Below are 19,000 nucleotides of genomic sequence, written 5' to 3'. Positions count from 1 at the left end.
GATGGGAACCCAGCGAGCGAGCGAGCCAGAGTTGGGAGGTTGTAGGACAGAGCTTGCTGGGAGGTGTGGAGGAGAGATTTGTGTGATTTATAGTATTGTTATACTTGTTACTTGCCTGTTTATGGTGGCAGAGGTGCTTTTGGGCACTATTATCTATCTATTTAAAGAAGAAAGAAAATAAAAGACCTTCTTGGTTCTTTTACCCTGTGTTGGGTCTAATGGGGCAACAGCGACCCCTGGTGTTCACAGGTTACAGGAAATGAGTGATACATCACACCACACTGTGGGATTGGCGAGAACAGTCTAGCTGCAGCTTGCAATAACACCTATGGCACAGATCAGGTGATGCCCACAACGTCAGTCACAAAATGCCCGTTGACTCAGATAACCCTCCTACAACCCTAATCTTAACCCCGGTGTGACGGGGCCCTAATGTTAATCACAGTCTAGTGCGATGGGTGTTACGTGACTGACGTGGAGGGCGTTTTGTGATGCTGGGGCTTTACACGACTGGCCTCATAGGTACTGTGGTCTGCAATTACACTCTGTTGGGATTGGCATGGGCGCCATCTTTAGCACACTGGAATGGTTTGTTTAGGAATGAAATAAGGAATGAGTAGTGGGGACATACGGAGAAAAAGTGCAATGCATTCACAAAAGCAGAAAAGAAAGGTGGAAGGAGACGAGATCCTACGGGGACAAACGGAATCAGGAATTCTGTACAAACAAGTCAAGCGGATCTCACCGACTCGCCAGCCAAGAAACTGACAAAGCAACCCAAACAGGCAAACTGCGCTCAGATTGTTTTATTGATTGACTAGCTGTCATCCGCGAAGTCGCCCGCGAGAAGTGAAACAGGACAGTGAGGAGGAGGAGGAGAAGGACGCCCAGGAGCTCCCTATCCCTGGGGTCACGCTTCCCCTTGGCCTGCAGCCTCTGTCTCGGTTTAGCATGAATATATCTCTCCTGCAAGCGAACTCTGATATTTAGCGCGATGGGAGAAGTCGCAAAAATCACCTGGAATGTTCAAGAAAATTCTAGAAAAAAAAACCTGATCTAAATCCGTGAAGTAGTTTTCTCATTCACTAGCTAAGCGGATGCAAGATACACGCCCTGAGGCGGGCTTGTGAGTGAGGAGGGCCTCGCTGGGATTCGTGCAGAAGTCACAAAATCAACCCGGAATGTTCAAGCAAATTATAGAAAAAAAAATTTATGACCTAAATCTGTGAAGCAGGTCTCTCGTGAAAAGTAGACAGACAGACAGACGGACGTATGTTGGATTTTATATCTAGAGACATTTAGTCAACTCATCTCAATTCCATTTTTTAAAATAGGGCCGCTTAGCAGAAACAGACTTTAAAAATAAAAGGATTAATTAACAACTTGCTGTTTTACAATTCAGTTTCATTAAAAGACACGACCTGAAAGTGAAACTGATTTAATTTAGGACTCGGCCAAATAGCAAAAAATAAATAAATACAAATCGGGGGTGCTCTCCCCGTGACTTTCTCGTATAGTCATATCATCATCTTCTCCTTTCGGCTGCTCCCATTAGGGGTCGCCACAGCGGATCATCTTCTTCCATATCTTTCTGTCCTTGTCATCTTGTTCTGTCACACCATCACCTGCATGTCCTCTCTCAGCACATCCATACACCTTCTCTTAGGCCTTCCTCTTCTCCTCTTGCCTGACAGCTCTATCATTAGCACCCTTCTCTCTCCTCTGCACATGTCCAAACCAACGCAATCTCGCCTCTCTGACTTTGTCTCCCAACTGACCAACTTGAGCTGACCCTCTAATGTCCTCATTTCTAATCCTGTCCATCCTCGTCACACTCAGTGCAAATCTTAGCATCTTTAACTCTGCCACCTCCAGCTCTGTCCCCTGTTCCACCATCTCCAGCCCATATAACATAGCTGGTCTCACTACAGTCCTATAGACCTTCTCTTTCACTCTTGCTGATACCTGTCTGTCACAAATCACTCCTGACACTCTTCTCCAGCCACTCCACCCTGCCTGCACTCTCTTCTTCACTTCTCTTCCACACTCCCCATTACTCTGTACTGTTGATCCCAACTATTTAAACTCCTCCACCTTCACCAACTCTACTCCCTGCATCCTCACCATTCCACTGACCTCCCTCTCATTTACACACATGTATTCTGTCCTGGTGGTCCTACTGACCTTCATTCCTCTCCTCTCATATCTCCACCTCTCCAGGGTCTCCTCATCCTGCTCCCTACAGATCACAATGTCATCAGTCCATCACCATTGCAAATAAGGGCTCAGAGCCAATCCCTGATGTAATCCCACCTCCGTCACTCCTACCACAGACCTCAGCTCAGTCACACTTCCCTCGTTCATATCCTGTACAACTCTCACGTACTTCTCTACCACTCCCAACTTCCTCATACAATACCACAGCTCCTCTCAGTCACCCTGTCATCTGCTTTCTCCAGGTCCACAAAGACGCAATGCAACTCCTTCCGTCTTCTCTCTAAACTTCTCCATCAACATCCTCAGAGCAAACATCACATCTGTGGTGCTCTTTCCTGACATGACACCATCCTGCTGCTCACTAATCATCACCTCACTTCTTAACTGAGCTCCCACTACTCTCTCGTATAGTCAGATATGGAGATGGATATTTGAGGAGTAAACCGCATGACAAGGATTAAATTTTTATATTATCTACATTAAAGAACCATCAACAACAAATCAAATCAAATTAATAACATATTGAACAATTATTATAAAAGTAAAGTCGAGATTCATCCCAGTCGAATTTATCGACGACTCCTATACTTTCCCCATACAAGAAAGTCAACAGGGCATTCCATGTTGAATATTCGGTCCAGTGGTTTTTTGAAATTTAGGTTTCGGCCTCAGAGTGGTCATACGTTTCATACCGATTAACACGTTCAAGTTAAGATTTTCACTGGACTCTGTGCACAGGACAATCTCTTGGACAAGAATCCGGGTTGGAAATTTTACAAGAATGTCCTACGAACTTCACACTACAAGTCAGACAATTCTGAGAAAACAAAGCTACTAGAATTCTCTGCATTGTGACATAACGCTGACCTTTCACTTTAGTCAACTGTAGAATATAAAAGAATAGAAGCTGTGTCATGCAAGTGCGTCAGAGGGTCACCATCCAGATTCCTCCCAGGTATGTAACACCACTTTGGGCCAAGAGGGGGTGCTGCTGCTAGCTGTGCCATCTTCCTTTGCCTCCACAGTGCTGACAAACCGCCCAGTTAGAACATTAGAACACTCTGGACGAGAACAGGCCATTCAGCCCAACAAAGCTTGCCAGTCCTGTCCACTTATTTCCTCCAAAATAACATCAAGTCGAGTTTTGAAAGTCCCTAAAGTCTTACTGCCCACCACACTACTTGGTCGCTTATTCCAAGTGTCTATCGTTCTTTGTGTAAAGAAAAACTTCCTAAGGTTTGTGTGAAATTTACCCTTCACAAGTTTCCAACTGTGTCCTCGTGTTCTTGATGAAATCATTTTAAAATAACAGTCTCGATCCTCAGGACTAATGCTCTTCGTCATTTTAAACACTTCAGTCAGGCCTCCTCTTCATCTCCTAAAGGCTCAGCTCTTTTAATTTTTCCTCATAACTCATCCCCTGTAGCCCACAATCAGCCTAGTCACTCTTCTCTGGACCTTCTCTTGTGCTGCTATGTCCTTTTTGTAGCCTGGAAACCCAAACTGCACTCAGTACTCCAGATGAGGCCTCACCAGTGTGTTATAAAGCCTGAGCAGAATCTCCTTGGACTTGTACTCCACACATCAAGGCGCTATATAACCTGACATTCTGTTAGCCTTCTTCATGGCTTCTGCACGCTGTCAGGAAGTCAATAGCTTAGAGTCCACTATGACTCCTAAATCCTTCTCATAAGGTGGACTCTCAATTTTCTGACCACCCATTGTGTATTCAGACCTCACATTTTTACTTCCTATGTGTAATACTTTACATTTACTGACATTAAATTTCATCTGCCACAAATCTGCCCAAGCCTGCCTGCTGTCCAAGTCCTTCTGTGATGATATAACGGATTCCAAATTATCTGCTAATCCACCTATCTTGGTATCATCTGCAAACTTAACCAGCTTGTTACTTATATTCCTATCTAAATCATTTTATATATTAAAAATAGCAGCAGGTGGCACAGTGGGTAGCGCGGCTACCTCGCAGTTAGGAGACCCATCTGGGTTCACTTCCCGGGTCCTCCCTGTGTGGAGTTTGCATGTTCTCCCCGTGTCTGTGTGGGTTTTCTCCCACAGTCCAAAGACATACAGATTAGGTGCAATGGCAATTCTAAATTGTCCCTAGTATGTGCGTGTGCCCTGCATTGGGCTGGCACCCTGCCTGGGGTTTGTTTCCTGCCTTGTGCCCTGTGTTGGCTGTGATTGGCTCCAGCAGAGCCTGTAGTTCGGATATAGCGGGTTGGATAATGGAAGGATGGAAAAATAGCAGCAGACCTCACACTGCCCCCTGCTGGTCACCACTCTTAACATCTGCCAGTTCTGAGGAGGTTCCTCACACCCTCTGCTTCCTGTGTCTGAGCCAATTTTGCCCCCATCTGCATCACTTCTTTTAGTTTGATGCCCAACCTCTCATGTGGCACCTTATCACCTTACCGCCCCTTCCTGTATGAGGACCTTAAAAGCCCAGCTGCCCTGAAGGAGGTGCCACGTGTTGACTGGAGAGCAGAGGAGATGGAGATCCTGCAATCCCAGAAGAAGTGCCCGACAGAGGCCTCGGTAGGCAGTGTCCTTATTTGTAAGAACACTAGAGGGCGATATTTTTGTTTGTACTCGTGCCATCGAACGCTAATTAATTCTTGCTTAACAAGTAAACAGGGAAAGGCAGGCTGGCACCTCAACATTTATCCTGAGTTTTGACAGAGCATTCTCTCAGATGACCACTGTAAGAGCAAATTGCATTTGCTCTTATTTTTATGAAAACTACACAGTTTATCACAAATTGCTTTTCCCACAGACCACGTAACAAATAAGCAGTGATGTTGTGTTTCTCCGAATAGTCCGACTGAAAATTCACAGAAGTGGGAATATAAGACATCACAACCCGGAGCTCTGAATACTGAACACACGTAAAGTGCAGCATAAGGACCTCATAAACGTATGTGTGTTACGTGCTGCTACATTGTCTCCGTTTGTCACACAAGTGCATCTGAGGGACACCTCAAGGTTTGTAAAACCCCACCGAGACGCGATGGGTGGAGGGGGTTACTGCCGCTAATTCCTCTTTGTAGGGCAACTGACCGTGCCCCTTCCGGCGAGACCACTATAATAGAGAGAATATCCCCAAATGTTGGTGTGGACCTGAACATTTGAGAGGATGGAGCCCCCACCCCGATTCTCACCCGCTTGTATAACTAAACTCATTTGCACCGGCCATGGGAGCGACTTCTGTTTGTTCACTGTGCCATCGTGTCACATTGCGACTTTTATCGCACCGCGCCACCCCCTGACTTTTAGCTGGTACTGCAACTCGCGCATGCATCATGTTCATTTCTGAGGATGCGTCAAATGAATGTTGGGAACGCGTGGCGAACGTGAAGTATAAACGAGCCCTTAAGGGGTAAAGATTTAAAGATATTCATCATACTTCAATTACACTGAATGTTGGGATTGGATTATGACAGCCACGTCAGGTCAGGGCCCTACATTACATTTACAATTTAATTGGCACTGCAAGTCCCAGTGAGGCGGTAAACAGGTGTATGGCTGTTGGTTTAAAGGACCCCCATCACGTTTCTTGGCACAATAATATGTTGCCCGAGTTTGCCACAGCAGTATTCATAATGGCACTCAGCTGTGTTTTGATTCTCTACTTCACTACAATGATCTTCAGGGCGTCCTGCCCATTTAATTACCCTGCTGATTTGGTGGCAATTTTAATTTACAGGACAGGTCAGGTTGGGGAGCACGCACTGGTACAGCATGTTGGCACTCCCACCACATAACAAAACACCTCAGGCAAGCCCAGGCAGACACGCGGTCCAGTCCTACTCCCCGGATTTGACCATGCCCATGGTGTTATGTGGGCATCCCCTTGGCCTGGTCCAGCTGCCTGGGTCTCATGAGCCAGATCACCCTCGGGGAATCACGCCACATGGCCAAAGTGCCGTAACGGACGCTCTCTCACAACGCAGGTAATGTGCCTCATTTGAGCAACCTCAAAGTTCAACACCCTAGCAAGGGCCGTACCCGTCACCCACAGCTGTGCTACCCCCTCCTGAAGTTGCTGCAATTTTATTTACACCACTCTAAAATGGTCACTTTAGTTTTCACTTTTAGAGAAATCTGAAATGCAAAATTAAAAGGACGTCTGCCAACACGGCCCAATTGCTGGACATTTTCTGACATGCACGACTTCCCGAGGTACTTGTGTCTCATGCCCACCGTTGGATGATTGCACTCATGTCATCTTTGAGTACTCGCCATTGTGTCCTGCACCATAAATAAATTTGCTATCTGCATGTAGTTGGTTTCTCATGTTGCACCTCTTTGATGGATTTATTTGTATTCAGGTTTGAGATCAGTACAGTGGATTTGAATCTCCAGCCAAAACTAACTCAAACAAATAATACACAGCGAGGCAGAAATCAGAAGCGAGTCCCTGTTCCCTGCAGTCTGAACGCAGCTTTAATAGCCCGTAGTGACACATGGACTCAAACGCAGCTGCCGAGGACTTGTTCATTCATTTTTACCATTGTGACTTTATTGCTCTCAGATTAAAACATCTGATCCCCCCGCAACAACCAAAGCGCCCCAACCTCCAGAGCAGCCAAGCTCCGTGCCACTTTAGAGAAGGGCTCATTTTTTCATTTTGTGTGCACGCAGGTTTTATAAATGAGGCCCCAGGTCTTAGGACAAACTCCAGTCGTGCCCTGATATTCTTTCCAGCTTCCTCCTGGCACACCTCCCACGCAGATCATATTTTTGCAGCCCGTTTCTAATGGTAGACTTTGACATCAACAGTGGCAAAAGCTACCTGGAGGTCCCAGGGTGAAATTCTGGGCTCCTTAGAGACTCATTTCAGCATTCCGCTGCTGGGCTGAACTTACTGGGGTGGGGTGGCCTGGACAAGTGGGCAGTTGTGTGAAATCTTCATTCCTTGTTGATCAACTTCCAGACAGTGGAATGGTCAATTTCTAATTGTTGGGAGGTCTTTTTAAATCTCTTTCCAGCCTCCTAAGGCATTGAGATCCTTCTTTGTGATGGCCTCAGAGAGATGTTTCAATCAGACATGGCGATAACACGCACTTCACTGCTGAAGAGCAAACCAAACTAAACGTCTCAGGTTTAAATAAGACAAGTCAGACAAGATCCTCTCTCCTGATGTGCTAATCATTTACTCCGGATTTTAATTCAAGGCAATGATAAATACAGGGGTGCGCTTACTTTTTCCCCACATGTGAAATTTGTATTTACGTTTTTTGAAATTATACAATGGAGTATAAAATGTAAATGTAGCCCGATGTTTGTTTTTATCTATTGATGCTGTTTAAGTGACGACCGATTGCTGATATGTCCACCGATATTAAAAATCAGAAACATTTCAAGGGGTCGACTTACTTCTTCCCACGACTATACATAAAAATATCGAGCAGGACTCCGGCATGCAGAAATTGTGTGAGTAAAAAATAAAAAGATTCGCCTTTTTCTGATCACAACAAGGTACTATTAATGAGGGAAACAGATCATTGCACATCACTACTGCTGCTGCGCTGGTCAAACCTGTTGGGATTCATTCTAAAGATTGAGAAGTAATACTCAGAACTTTAAATTTCAACGCAGCTCTTGAACTAATGCATGTCCAGAAGCAGGCACCGCTGGCCTGTACGATACAGATACCTCGATCGGTCCTTTATTTGAACCCGAGGCCGAACCGCTTCGAGTCGACACTCCATGCCGATTTGTCACGCCTCACTTGTATGAGCGCACGCGCGCTTAGCCACCGATGTGCCTGCTCGACCACATATTGACGGGGAACGACGAGAACTCCGCTCAGTTTAGTACATCAAAACCACTTACCTTCCACAAAACCACGAACTCGGCAACTCGATGAATTCCGGTGAATGAGAACCCGGCTACCAACGTGAGAAACACGAACAGAAGAACATTTCCGTAACCCTTTACTATCACTTCCGGTACACGAATGCCTTGTGGGAAATGTAGTTTTCAGCCCAAATAGAATGAATTAAAATCGCTCTTTGAAAAACAAAAAACAGCATTCATGCAGATGATTTTTTTTTCTTTATTTAAAACGAAAACGATACGGAAGAAATGCAATTTAGGCCGAGATTTATGTTGGCCCATTCCCGCCTCCGAATCTATTTGGCGAGGCTCAAGTCTGACGTCACAAAAACGCGTCAACAAGCTAAAAGATGATTGGCTTTATTCGTCAACACCGGAAGTTTTCGGACGCTGGTAGTGTACGTAAGGCGCAAAAAACAACATGGTAGATTTAATTTAAGCGTTCAGTAAAGAAGCGGGCACGGTGACTTGATCATCAGATGATTTTCTTTCCGTTGTAGCAACTCTTTAAGTAAGTAAGATTGCAATCATCGATCTCATTGGGTCAATTTTCTGTGCTTTCTTACGATGTATGTATTTTTTACTTTTCCCTGTGGGCAGACAGCACCAGTGTTAGTATTTACATTTCCTATGTGACAATAACTCGGGAGCCTGGGCAGTTAACCAAAAAAGGGTCAAAATCGGCATCGTTTTACAAATTCTGTCCCGGCACACGAAAACAAAATGTTCTAGCACGGTTTTGGCAGCAGATTTTCATTCCAGTTTGATAATCGGGCTTTAAATCAGCAATTGAATTTGTTTGGGCAACCAGATTCCCTGAAGTTGGTCCCAGAAGTTTTTGTGTGATGATTTGATGTGTTCTTATGTTATAAACAATTAATTTATTAGCGGTGAAAAGTTCTGTTTTTAATTTTCCAAAGATGTGGTAGGGCGGCTGCTGCTGTATTTTTTATCCCTGGTCTGAGACGCCATTCGTGTCTTCTTCGATTGTTTTTTCTTTTTTGGATTTTTCAGGATTCGTTCTTTGTAGTTCAGGGCAAAGTCGGGCACTGTGGGCAGCTGGAAGAGCCTTAGAAAAGTCTGCAAAGCAGCAGCAGCTGTGTGAACGACTGGTTTTGGTCTGAAGAGTATTTTTTTTTTGTTTTGTAGGTGATTTGGCTTTTTTATTACCTCAACAAAAAAGGGTTAATCTTTAAATCCCAAACCTGTCTAATTCTTCCCAGGGTCTTTCCTCAAAGTGTTTTTTTTTTTTATAATGTAATAATACAAGTACAGTGGAACTCAAATAATCGCTTCTCCTTCTGATCTGCCCGCAGGACAACACAAGAATGCTGCGCCGCAAGCCCACCCGCCTGGAGCTGAAACTGGACGACATTGAAGAGTTTGACAGCGTCAAGAAGGAACTGGAGGTGAGGAGGAGTGCGGTGGTCCCGTCCCAGCTCCCCGATGGTCAATTTCATATTATCGGGGATATGGTCTGAATCTGCCTTAAGTACAGGTGCGTCTCAATAAACTGGAATATCATCGAAAAGTTCTCAGTAATTCAATTCCAAAAGTGAAATTTATATATTGTATAGATTTCATTACACACAAAGTGATACATTTCAAGTGTTTATTTCTTTTAATTTTGCTGATTATGAAGCTTACAGGTAATGAAAACTCAAAATTCAGTATCTCAGAAAATTAGAATATTACATGAGACCAGTCAGTCAGTCAGTCAGTCAGTCTGTCAGTCAGTGTCCAACCCACTACATAAGACCAATAAAACAAAATGATTTTTAATTCAGAAATGTCGGCCTCCTGTAAAGTATGTCCATGTAGGCACTCAGTACTCGGTCGGGGCTCCTTCTGCATCAATGGAGGCGCTCAGCCTGTGGCCCTGCTGAGGTGTTATGGAAGCCCAGGATGCTTTGATTGTGGCCTTCAGCTTGTCTGCACTGTTGGCTCTGCTGTCTCTCATCTTCCTCTTCCTCATAGATTCTATATGGTGGGGTTTTAGGTCGGGCGAGTTTGCTGGCCAATCAAGCCCAGTGATACCATGGTTGTTAGATAGATACTTTACTAATCCATCCATCCATTTTCCAACCCGCTGAATCCGAACACAGGGTCACGGGGGTCTGCTTGAGCCAATCCCAGCCAACACAGGGCACAAGGCAGGAACCAATCCTGGGCAGGGTGCCAACCCACCGCAGTACTTTACTAATCCCAAGGGGAAATTCACCAGGTGAAAATTAAACCAGGTGTTGGTACTTTTGGCAGCGTGGGCAGGTGCCAAGTCCTACTGGAAAATGAAAATCAGCATCTCCATAAAGCAGAGGTGTGCATGAAGTGCTCTAAAATGTCCTGGCAGACGTCTGGCTGCGCCGACTTTGGACTTGGAAAAATAAAACACAGTGGAGCAACACCAGCAGGTGGCATGGCTCCCCATATCACCACACTGGACCTCAAGCCACTTGGATTCTGTGCCTCTCCACTCTTCCTCCAGACTCTTGATTTCCAAATGAAACACAAAATTGACTTTCATCTGAAAAGAGGACTTTGGACCACCGAGCGACAGTCCAGTAAGCCCAGTTAAGGTGCTTCTGACATTGTCTCTGGTTGACACAAGGAATGCTGTGACAGTTGTAGCCCACGTCCCCGATACGTCTGTGTGCGTGTGTGGTGGGCTGTTGAAGCACTGACTCCAGCCGCAGTCCACTACTTGTCAATATTCTTCACAGTCCCCTCAAGGCTGTGCTTAGCCCTGTTGCTTGTGCCCCTTTTTCTGCCACTCGACTTCCCATTAATCTGCTTGGACACAGCACTCTGTGGACAGCCAGTGTCTTTAGCAGTGACCTGTAGTGGCTGAGGGTCTCAATGACAGTCTTCTGGACAACTGGATTGTGTGGCCTACTGAAGCAGACTGAGACCCCATTTCAAGGCTCGGGACCCCTTTACAGGTGTTTTGGGTTCATTAGCTGAGTGCAGTGGGACACCAGGAGTCTACAATATGGAACTTGTTCACAATATTCTAATGGTCTGAGATACTGAATTTTGGGTTTTCATTAACTGTAGACCATAATCATGAAAATGAAAAGAAATAAACGCTTGAAACATATCCGTGTGTGTGTAATGAATCTGTAGAATATAGGAGCTTCACTCTCTGAATTGAATTACTAAGAATAAATTGACCTTTTGATGATATTCTAATTTATTGAGATGCACCTGGAAATGCAAGTGTTGTATACATGCTGCTGCTGGAGTATGTGAATTTCCCCTTGGGATTAATAAAGTCTGTCTGTCATATAGTGCCTTTCATCTATCTATCCTATATCTATCTATCTATCTATCTATCTATTATATAGCGCCTTTCACACATCTATCTATCTCTATCTGTCATATAGTGCCTTTCATCTATCTGTCTATCTGTCTGTCATATAGTGCCTTTCATCTGTCTGTCTGTCATATAGTGCCTTCTATCTATCTATCTGTCTGTCATATAGTGCCTTCTATCTATCTATCTGTCTGTCATATAGTGCCTTTCATCTGTCTGTCTGTCTGTCTGTCTGTCTGTCATATAGTGCCTTCTGTCTATCTGTCTGTCTGTCATATAGTGCCTTCTGTCTATCTGTCTGTCTGTCATATAGTGCCTTTCATCTGTCTGTCTGTCTGTCTGTCATATAGTGCCTTTCATCTGTCTGTCTGTCATATAGTGCCTTCTATCTATCTGTCTGTCTGTCATATAGTGCCTTCTATCTATCTGTCTGTCTGTCATATAGTGCCTTTCATCTGTCTGTCTGTCTGTCTGTCATATAGTGCCTTCTATCTATCTGTCTGTCTGTCATATAGTGCCTTTCATCTGTCTCTGTCTGTCATATAGTGCCTTTCATCTATGTCTGTCATATAGTGCCTTCTATCTATCTGTCTGTCTGTCATATAGTGCCTTCTATCTATCTGTCTGTCTGTCATATAGTGCCTTTCATCTGTCTGTCTGTCATATAGTGCCTTTCATCTATGTCTGTCATATAGTGCCTTCTATCTATCTGTCTGTCTGTCATATAGTGCCTTCTATCTATCTGTCTGTCTGTCATATAGTGCCTTTCATCTGTCTGTCTGTCATATAGTGCCTTTCATCTATCTGTCTGTCTGTCATATAGTGCCTTTCATCTATATCTGTCTGTCTGTCATATAGTGCCTTTCATCTATGTCTGTCTGTCTGTCATATAGTGCCTTCTATCTATCTGTCTGTCTGTCATATAGTGCCTTTCATCTGTCTGTCTGTCTGTCTGTCATATAGTGCCTTCTATCTATCTGTCTGTCTGTCATATAGTGCCTTTCATCTGTCTGTCTGTCATATAGTGCCTTTCATCTGTCTGTCTGTCTGTCTGTCATATAGTGCCTTCTATCTATCTATCTGTCTGTCATATAGTGCCTTTCATCTGTCTCTGTCTGTCATATAGTGCCTTTCATCTGTCTCTGTCTGTCATATAGTGCCTTTCATCTATGTCTGTCATATAGTGCCTTCTATCTATCTGTCTGTCTGTCATATAGTGCCTTCTATCTATCTGTCTGTCTGTCATATAGTGCCTTTCATCTGTCTGTCTGTCATATAGTGCCTTTAATCTATCTATCTATCTCTCTGTCTGTCTGTCTGTCATATAGTGCCTTTCATCTATCTGTCTGTCTGTCATATAGTGCCTTTCATCTATGTCTGTCTGTCTGTCATATAGTGCCTTCTATCTATCTGTCTGTCTGTCATATAGTGCCTTTCATCTGTCTGTCTGTCTGTCTGTCATATAGTGCCTTCTATCTATCTGTCTGTCATATAGTGCCTTTAATCTGTCTGTCTGTCATATAGTGCCTTTCATCTATCTATCTGTCTGTCTGTCTGTCATATAGTGCCTTCTATCTATCTATCTGTCTGTCATATAGTGCCTTTCATCTGTCTGTCTGTCTGTCATATAGTGCCTTTCATCTGTCTGTCTGTCTGTCATATAGTGCCTTCTATCTATCTGTCTGTCTGTCATATAGTGCCTTCTATCTATCTGTCTGTCTGTCTGTCTGTCTGTCTGTCATATAGTGCCTTCTATCTATCTGTCTGTCTGTCATATAGTGCCTTTCATCTGTCTGTCTGTCATATAGTGCCTTTCATCTGTCTGTCTGTCTGTCTGTCTGTCATATAGTGCCTTCTATCTATCTGTCTCTGTCATATAGTGCCTTCTATCTATCTATCTGTCTGTCATATAGTGCCTTTCATCTGTCTGTCTGTCATATAGTGCCTTTCATCTATCTATCTATCTCTCTGTCTGTCTGTCTGTCATATAGTGCCTTTCATCTATCTGTCTGTCTGTCATATAGTGCCTTTCATCTATGTCTGTCTGTCTGTCATATAGTGCCTTCTATCTATCTATCTGTCTGTCTGTCATATAGTGCCTTTCATCTGTCTGTCTGTCTGTCTGTCATATAGTGCCTTCTATCTATCTGTCTGTCATATAGTGCCTTTCATCTGTCTGTCTGTCATATAGTGCCTTTAATCTGTCTGTCTGTCATATAGTGCCTTTCATCTATCTATCTGTCTGTCTGTCTGTCATATAGTGCCTTCTATCTATCTGTCTGTCTGTCATATAGTGCCTTTCATCTGTCTGTCTGTCATATAGTGCCTTTCATCTGTCTGTCTGTCTGTCTGTCATATAGTGCCTTCTATCTATCTGTCTCTGTCATATAGTGCCTTCTATCTATCTATCTGTCTGTCATATAGTGCCTTTCATCTATCTATCTGTCTGTCTGTCATATAGTGCCTTCTATCTATCTGTCTGTCTGTCATATAGTGCCTTTCATCTCTATCTGTCTGTCTGTCTGTCATATAGTGCCTTTCATCTCTATCTGTCTGTCTGTCTGTCATGTAGTGCCTTTCATCTCTATCTATCTGTCTGTCTGTCTGTCATATAGTGCCTTTCATCTATCTGTCTGTCTGTCATATAGTGCCTTTCATCTGTCTGTCTGTCATATAGTGCCTTTCGTCTGTCTGTCATATAGTGCCTTTCGTCTGTCTGTCTGTCATATAGTGCCTTTCATCTATCTATTCATTCCCTGCATTATTGCATGTTAGTCAATGCACCATGGATAAAATGTCCTGTTAGATGTGAATACGTCACCGGAGGTCTGAACGTTGAACACGCAGCTCGTGAGAAGGCCTGACGACTTATCTTACATCCAGATAGTGGACAGAAGGCTGACAAAAAGTTGAGATCACACATCACGATACGCACAATTTTTAAATCGCAAAAAACCATTGTGAACGTGATAGACAGACAAACGGTACCTTAAACTGTGAACTCAAGAATAGCAGAAGCAGAAAGTTTGAATGCAATAATAAAAACCACCAGTGCAACCGAAAATAAAATCGGGGAGCCTGAAATGACGCTGGGAGTACTGGAACTCTTTGGATTCCTCCCCGTGTAAACCTAAGGGTTTTGGGATTGCACTAAATTATTGTCATTTTGGACAAAAGTCTTTACAGATCACCTTTGGGTCACAATCTCTCCTAATATGTTAACTGCGGTATTTAACTCTTTCAGGGCTGATGTCGACTTTTGTCAAAATTCAGGGGTAGAGGACGGTAATCCGCCGTAAACTCTGACAAAATTCGCCCTTCGATTTTAGTTTGACTCTCTTTGCTAGAAGGAAAATGACATCACTTGGTTCATTCAACCTCGATTCCCTACGCGTGTGTGAGTAGCAAAGTGCAAACCACCTCCAAAATGGCATCAACATGTGGCGAGAGACCAGCGTGAATGTGCAGAGCAGAATACTCCATGGACGTTTTACATAATTTCGTTGAATAGGACTCTGACTTGTCAGACTCCCGAGTTTAATACAAGTGATCTGGAGATGGAGATCGAAAAACGAAAGTGAGGTACCAGCATCATCTGATTGATTTGGTCTCTAGTTGATTGTGGTGCTGAACACTTTCGTGTAGCTGATGCGCCTACAGCAGCGTTCGCCTGGGAGGACCACCACTTACGATGACAAGAGGTACAAACGAGATTACGTCACACTGCGACCGCCACCCACCTGCTGTGTGAAGGCAGCCAGCCCACCGTGCACTCCTGCTGGCCATCGAGATGCCACTGACACAAGAGATGCCAAACAAGCGCCAACAGCAACCCCAGCATGTAGCAACAGACGTTTTATGTTGATTTATGTGTGAAACCGTTGCTTTGTGTGCTTTTCAGAAAAAAATATTTAGCCCACAAAGAGTTAATGAACCCCTTGATGTTTAATGTGTGAAGGGAGAACTTGATTGTAATGGCCGATACCAGTAGCACCCAGGCTTATCACGCTTCACTGGGAGAGTCCCAATCCCCCCATCCCATCTGTAATGCAGTGGGTAAGAGACATTCGATATTATCAGAAATTTAAAAAAAATAAATTCTTAGTAAGAGGAAGTTTCCAGAATTATTTGAAAATCTGTCAAGAATTAACGTGCTTGGCCCGTGAAAGAACAACCCACCTTATTCTTTTATTAAGTGTCTGTCTGTCTGTGAGTTGCTATGACTCTGCCATTCCAAAAGATGGTGCCTCAAAAACATTTTTAGTATTAAAATGCACTGCATTTGTCATTCCAACAGATGGTGCATCACAAACCTTTACTGATTTTACAAATCCCATGCCCAGTAGCATATAACAGAGACATCTGCATTGCATGGTGTCCTGCAGATGTGAACACCGAGGTCTGCGTTGTCTTAGACGGGTAGCACAGCTAGCCAATAGAATAGGAGAGTCCATACTATTTAAAATGTCAGTCAGTCATTGTCCAACCCGCTATATCCTAACACAGGGTCATGGGGTGGTCTGCTGGAGCCAATCCCAGCCAGCACAGGGCGCAAGGCAGGAACAAATCCTAGGCAGGGTGCCAGCCCACTGCAGGGCACACACTAGGGACAATTTAGGATCGGCAACATGTCTTTGGACCGTGGGAGGAAACCCACGCAGACACGGGGAGAACGTGCAAACTCCACTGCACCACTGTGCCGCCCCCATTTAAAATTTATTATTATTATTATTATTAATAATATTAATAATAATAAAAAAATAATAATCCTGTTTGTGCTGAAAGATGCATAAGGCGTTGACGATTTTCCTGCATCCGGTCCCATCTTGAGCTACGTGTTCTGCTTCACCTCATTTTAGGCCCATCTCCTTCATCTCATGACCTGGTGGTCTCCCATCTTCCAGCAATTTTAAAAATCTAAATTTTTTTGCTGTCTGCTCGTGTCTTTTTTCTCTTTTGCTTCAACTAAAATGAATTCAAAAGAAGTGAATTAGCTGCGAAAACAGGTCACTGATTAAGAAAAGGGTTAGAATGAAAACCTGCAGCCACGGTGGCCCTCCAGGACCGGCGTTGGGGACCCCTGATATAAAGTGATTGAAGTAATAAGGTAAATAGTTAGAGCACCTGGACCACCGAGGAAGTGCCGTGTGATCCCAAATGCGAGGTTTATCAGGCTGAGGACGACAAGCTGTGTCCAATAATAATGAACAGTGCGTTAAAGTAAGACATTCGTTGGTTGATCAATGCCCTGCAGCCATGTTTGATGGAGTTGGGGACCCCTGCTCCAGTGGAACCCTCAAATAGCGTAACTCTGCAATGAAGGATGAATTCTTCTCGTCCGTTGTTACCATAATGAACTCTTTTAATGATCAGAAAGATGAGCGTCAGAGTGGTAAATAGTCACTGAGATGTTAGCCCACTGACACTCTCGTCGGGGTCCTGGCCACCTGCTCCATGCCTCTGTGCCTCCCTGCAGATGTTTGTGTGACGCTTTTCCCTTCACAAGTTTCCATCTGTTTTCACCCCCCGTGCCCCTTCCCTTCATCGTTTCAGACCCTCCCACCATGTCACCCCTCAGTCTTTGCCCCTCACTTGCTCTCCTTCGGTCCGCAGTGCTGCTGTGATGTACTTTATACCACGGAGACCCTCGCCGTCCACGCCCGTGCTCTTTATCTTGACGACGTTTTCTGTCCTGTGTCCATTTTCAGAGTCGGAAGAAGCAACGAGAAGATGTGGACGTCGTTGGGGTGCCCAGCACTGCCGACGTTGGGGGTCCCAGTTCTGCCAGTGGGGATGCCAAGCTGAGGAGTCAGATCATAAACGAACGCATCGGCTACGACCCGGAGCCCAAATCCAACAACCTTCACTCCCTCTTTGGCAATCTGCAGTTTTAGGGGATTCCCAGACTTTTTGGGGGGGGGCAAGTCTCCATCTTGAAGGCCATCCTTTGTTGTCTCCTGTTTTGAAAACGGCATTTCTGGGTCGAGAGGGAGAGCTGGGGCACGGTGCCCGCTAGTGAGCACAGGATGACCTGGGACTGCAGTGATGCCCCCAAAGTGCCGCTTTCAGGGATTGTGAGTGTGGAGCTGCTGCTGCGATGTAAGAAGCTTTGCTTTGATGTCCTTGTGGGTAGCATGGTAGGTTACTGTTAACAATCAAACCTCATTTTTATTAAATTAGTAATTTAACAGCTGCAGTCTGCATTGAGTTTTGCCTTCCGTTTCGCCCGTAGGTGTCGGGGTGCAGCGATTGCTGCTCTCCGCTTACCCATCCCCAGACTTTTCTGACTTGGCGTCTGTTTGCGTTTCCTCCCACCACCCACCCAAGATACACATGTGTGCCCGCCGTCTTAGGCGGCTGTTTTCATTTCAGGCTTGTGGGGCGCTGGAGCCCACCCTTCCAGCACGGGTGTCAAGGCAGGAGTCTGACCTGACATGGAGGGGCGTTCAGAGACTTAGAGGCATGGCGGCCGTTCAATGAAAAGTAGGAAAACAATGCAAAGCGGGCACGGCGGGGGGGGTTTGGGGGCGCGAGTCTTAGCCAATTTGTGGGTCTACAGCGAGGGCTGGTGGAGCGTACAGCAGCTTGGTGGTCTGCGCCTGGCTTTGGGGGCCGAGTCTGCTGCTCTTTGACTGGCCACAGGTTCTTAACAGGTGGAGCCCCCTTGTAGTGAGACTCATGGGGTCATAAAAATATTTTGTTATAATGAATGTGTGGGGGGGGGGATGCATAACTATTGTGACCGGGGGTCGCCATCTGTTATTGGGGTCTCTAACGTTAGGATAGTGTCCATGTCTCACAAACAGGGAGCACCAGGACTCTATAAAAGACTTGGACCTTCACCCTTTTGTGGAGATATCAGGACCACCACACACCCCTTTTCCAGTGACCTCATGGCCCCCCCCCCATGCTCTCCCAATCCGTCCACTGACTTCATAGGAAGTGTCACCAGACACATGAATGTCACTGCAGAGGTAAGTAAGCCTCTCAATAAGGTCTCCACAGAGAGACCCCCTGCTGATGGCCGTGCCCGAGAGGTCATTAAAGGTCTGGCTCTTGGTATTTATCAGGACTCTCGAGCCCCCCGATCAGAGCCTCCATTGAAGATCACAGCAAAGTCGAGATCCATGAATGTCACTTCCCCAACAGATGCCCCTCAAGCCACTGGACCCCACAACTCTGATCAACACCCAGTCCATTGAACAGAGCAGAAATAGAACACACCACTGATGGACCCCCAGAATCAACTGGGAACAACGCAGAGGTGCGACCCCAAATGCTTCGCCGGGTCATTTTTCTTTATTCCGTGAATCCTCGTTTTCCAGGATTGTTCATTTTTCTTTCAACCCAAACTGACATTTTTTGTGCGCATCTGAGCAGTGCTGTGGATCTCGAGCAGCACGGCATCCACACCTGACCCTACTACCCACGCGGGCACCCAGAATTTGGCCATACCCTTGTGATGTGCCAACCCACCACAGTACTTTATTAATCCCAAGGGGAAATTCACATTTTAGTGAGACATTACCTGGCTCATCAAAACGGCCCCCGTCTGTTGGTGCTTTAGCTTTAGCTCAGGTAGGACCCGAATGACTTGATGAAACGCCG

The 19,000-nt window shown here is 45.0% G+C and overlaps 2 protein-coding genes across 2 annotated transcripts in view; one reads left to right on the top strand and one right to left on the bottom strand.

The window, feature by feature from the left end:
- Positions 1-8,197, bottom strand: part of prpf4 (PRP4 pre-mRNA processing factor 4 homolog (yeast)) — a 33,755-nt gene extending 25,558 nt beyond the window's left edge. The window contains exon 1 of the mRNA XM_028808743.2: positions 8,077-8,197. The gene's annotated coding sequence lies outside the window, so the exon portion shown is untranslated. The remainder of the gene's footprint in view (positions 1-8,076) is intronic.
- Positions 8,198-8,448: 251 nt separating this feature from the next.
- On the top strand, positions 8,449-17,580 carry cdc26 (cell division cycle 26 homolog). The gene is made up of 3 exons (XM_028808744.2): positions 8,449-8,590; positions 9,396-9,488; positions 17,101-17,580. The coding sequence occupies exons 2-3, from the start codon at positions 9,408-9,410 to the stop codon at positions 17,284-17,286; spliced, it is 267 nt and encodes an 88-aa protein (XP_028664577.1). The 5' UTR covers positions 8,449-8,590; positions 9,396-9,407; the 3' UTR covers positions 17,287-17,580.
- The last annotated feature ends 1,420 nt before the right edge of the window (positions 17,581-19,000 follow it).

Source organism: Erpetoichthys calabaricus, chromosome 9 (assembly GCF_900747795.2).
Source record: "Erpetoichthys calabaricus chromosome 9, fErpCal1.3, whole genome shotgun sequence".
Classification (NCBI taxonomy): domain Eukaryota; kingdom Metazoa; phylum Chordata; class Cladistia; order Polypteriformes; family Polypteridae; genus Erpetoichthys; species Erpetoichthys calabaricus.
Note: the sequence above shows the minus strand (reverse complement) of the source record. Positions and strands in the feature narration are given on the sequence as shown.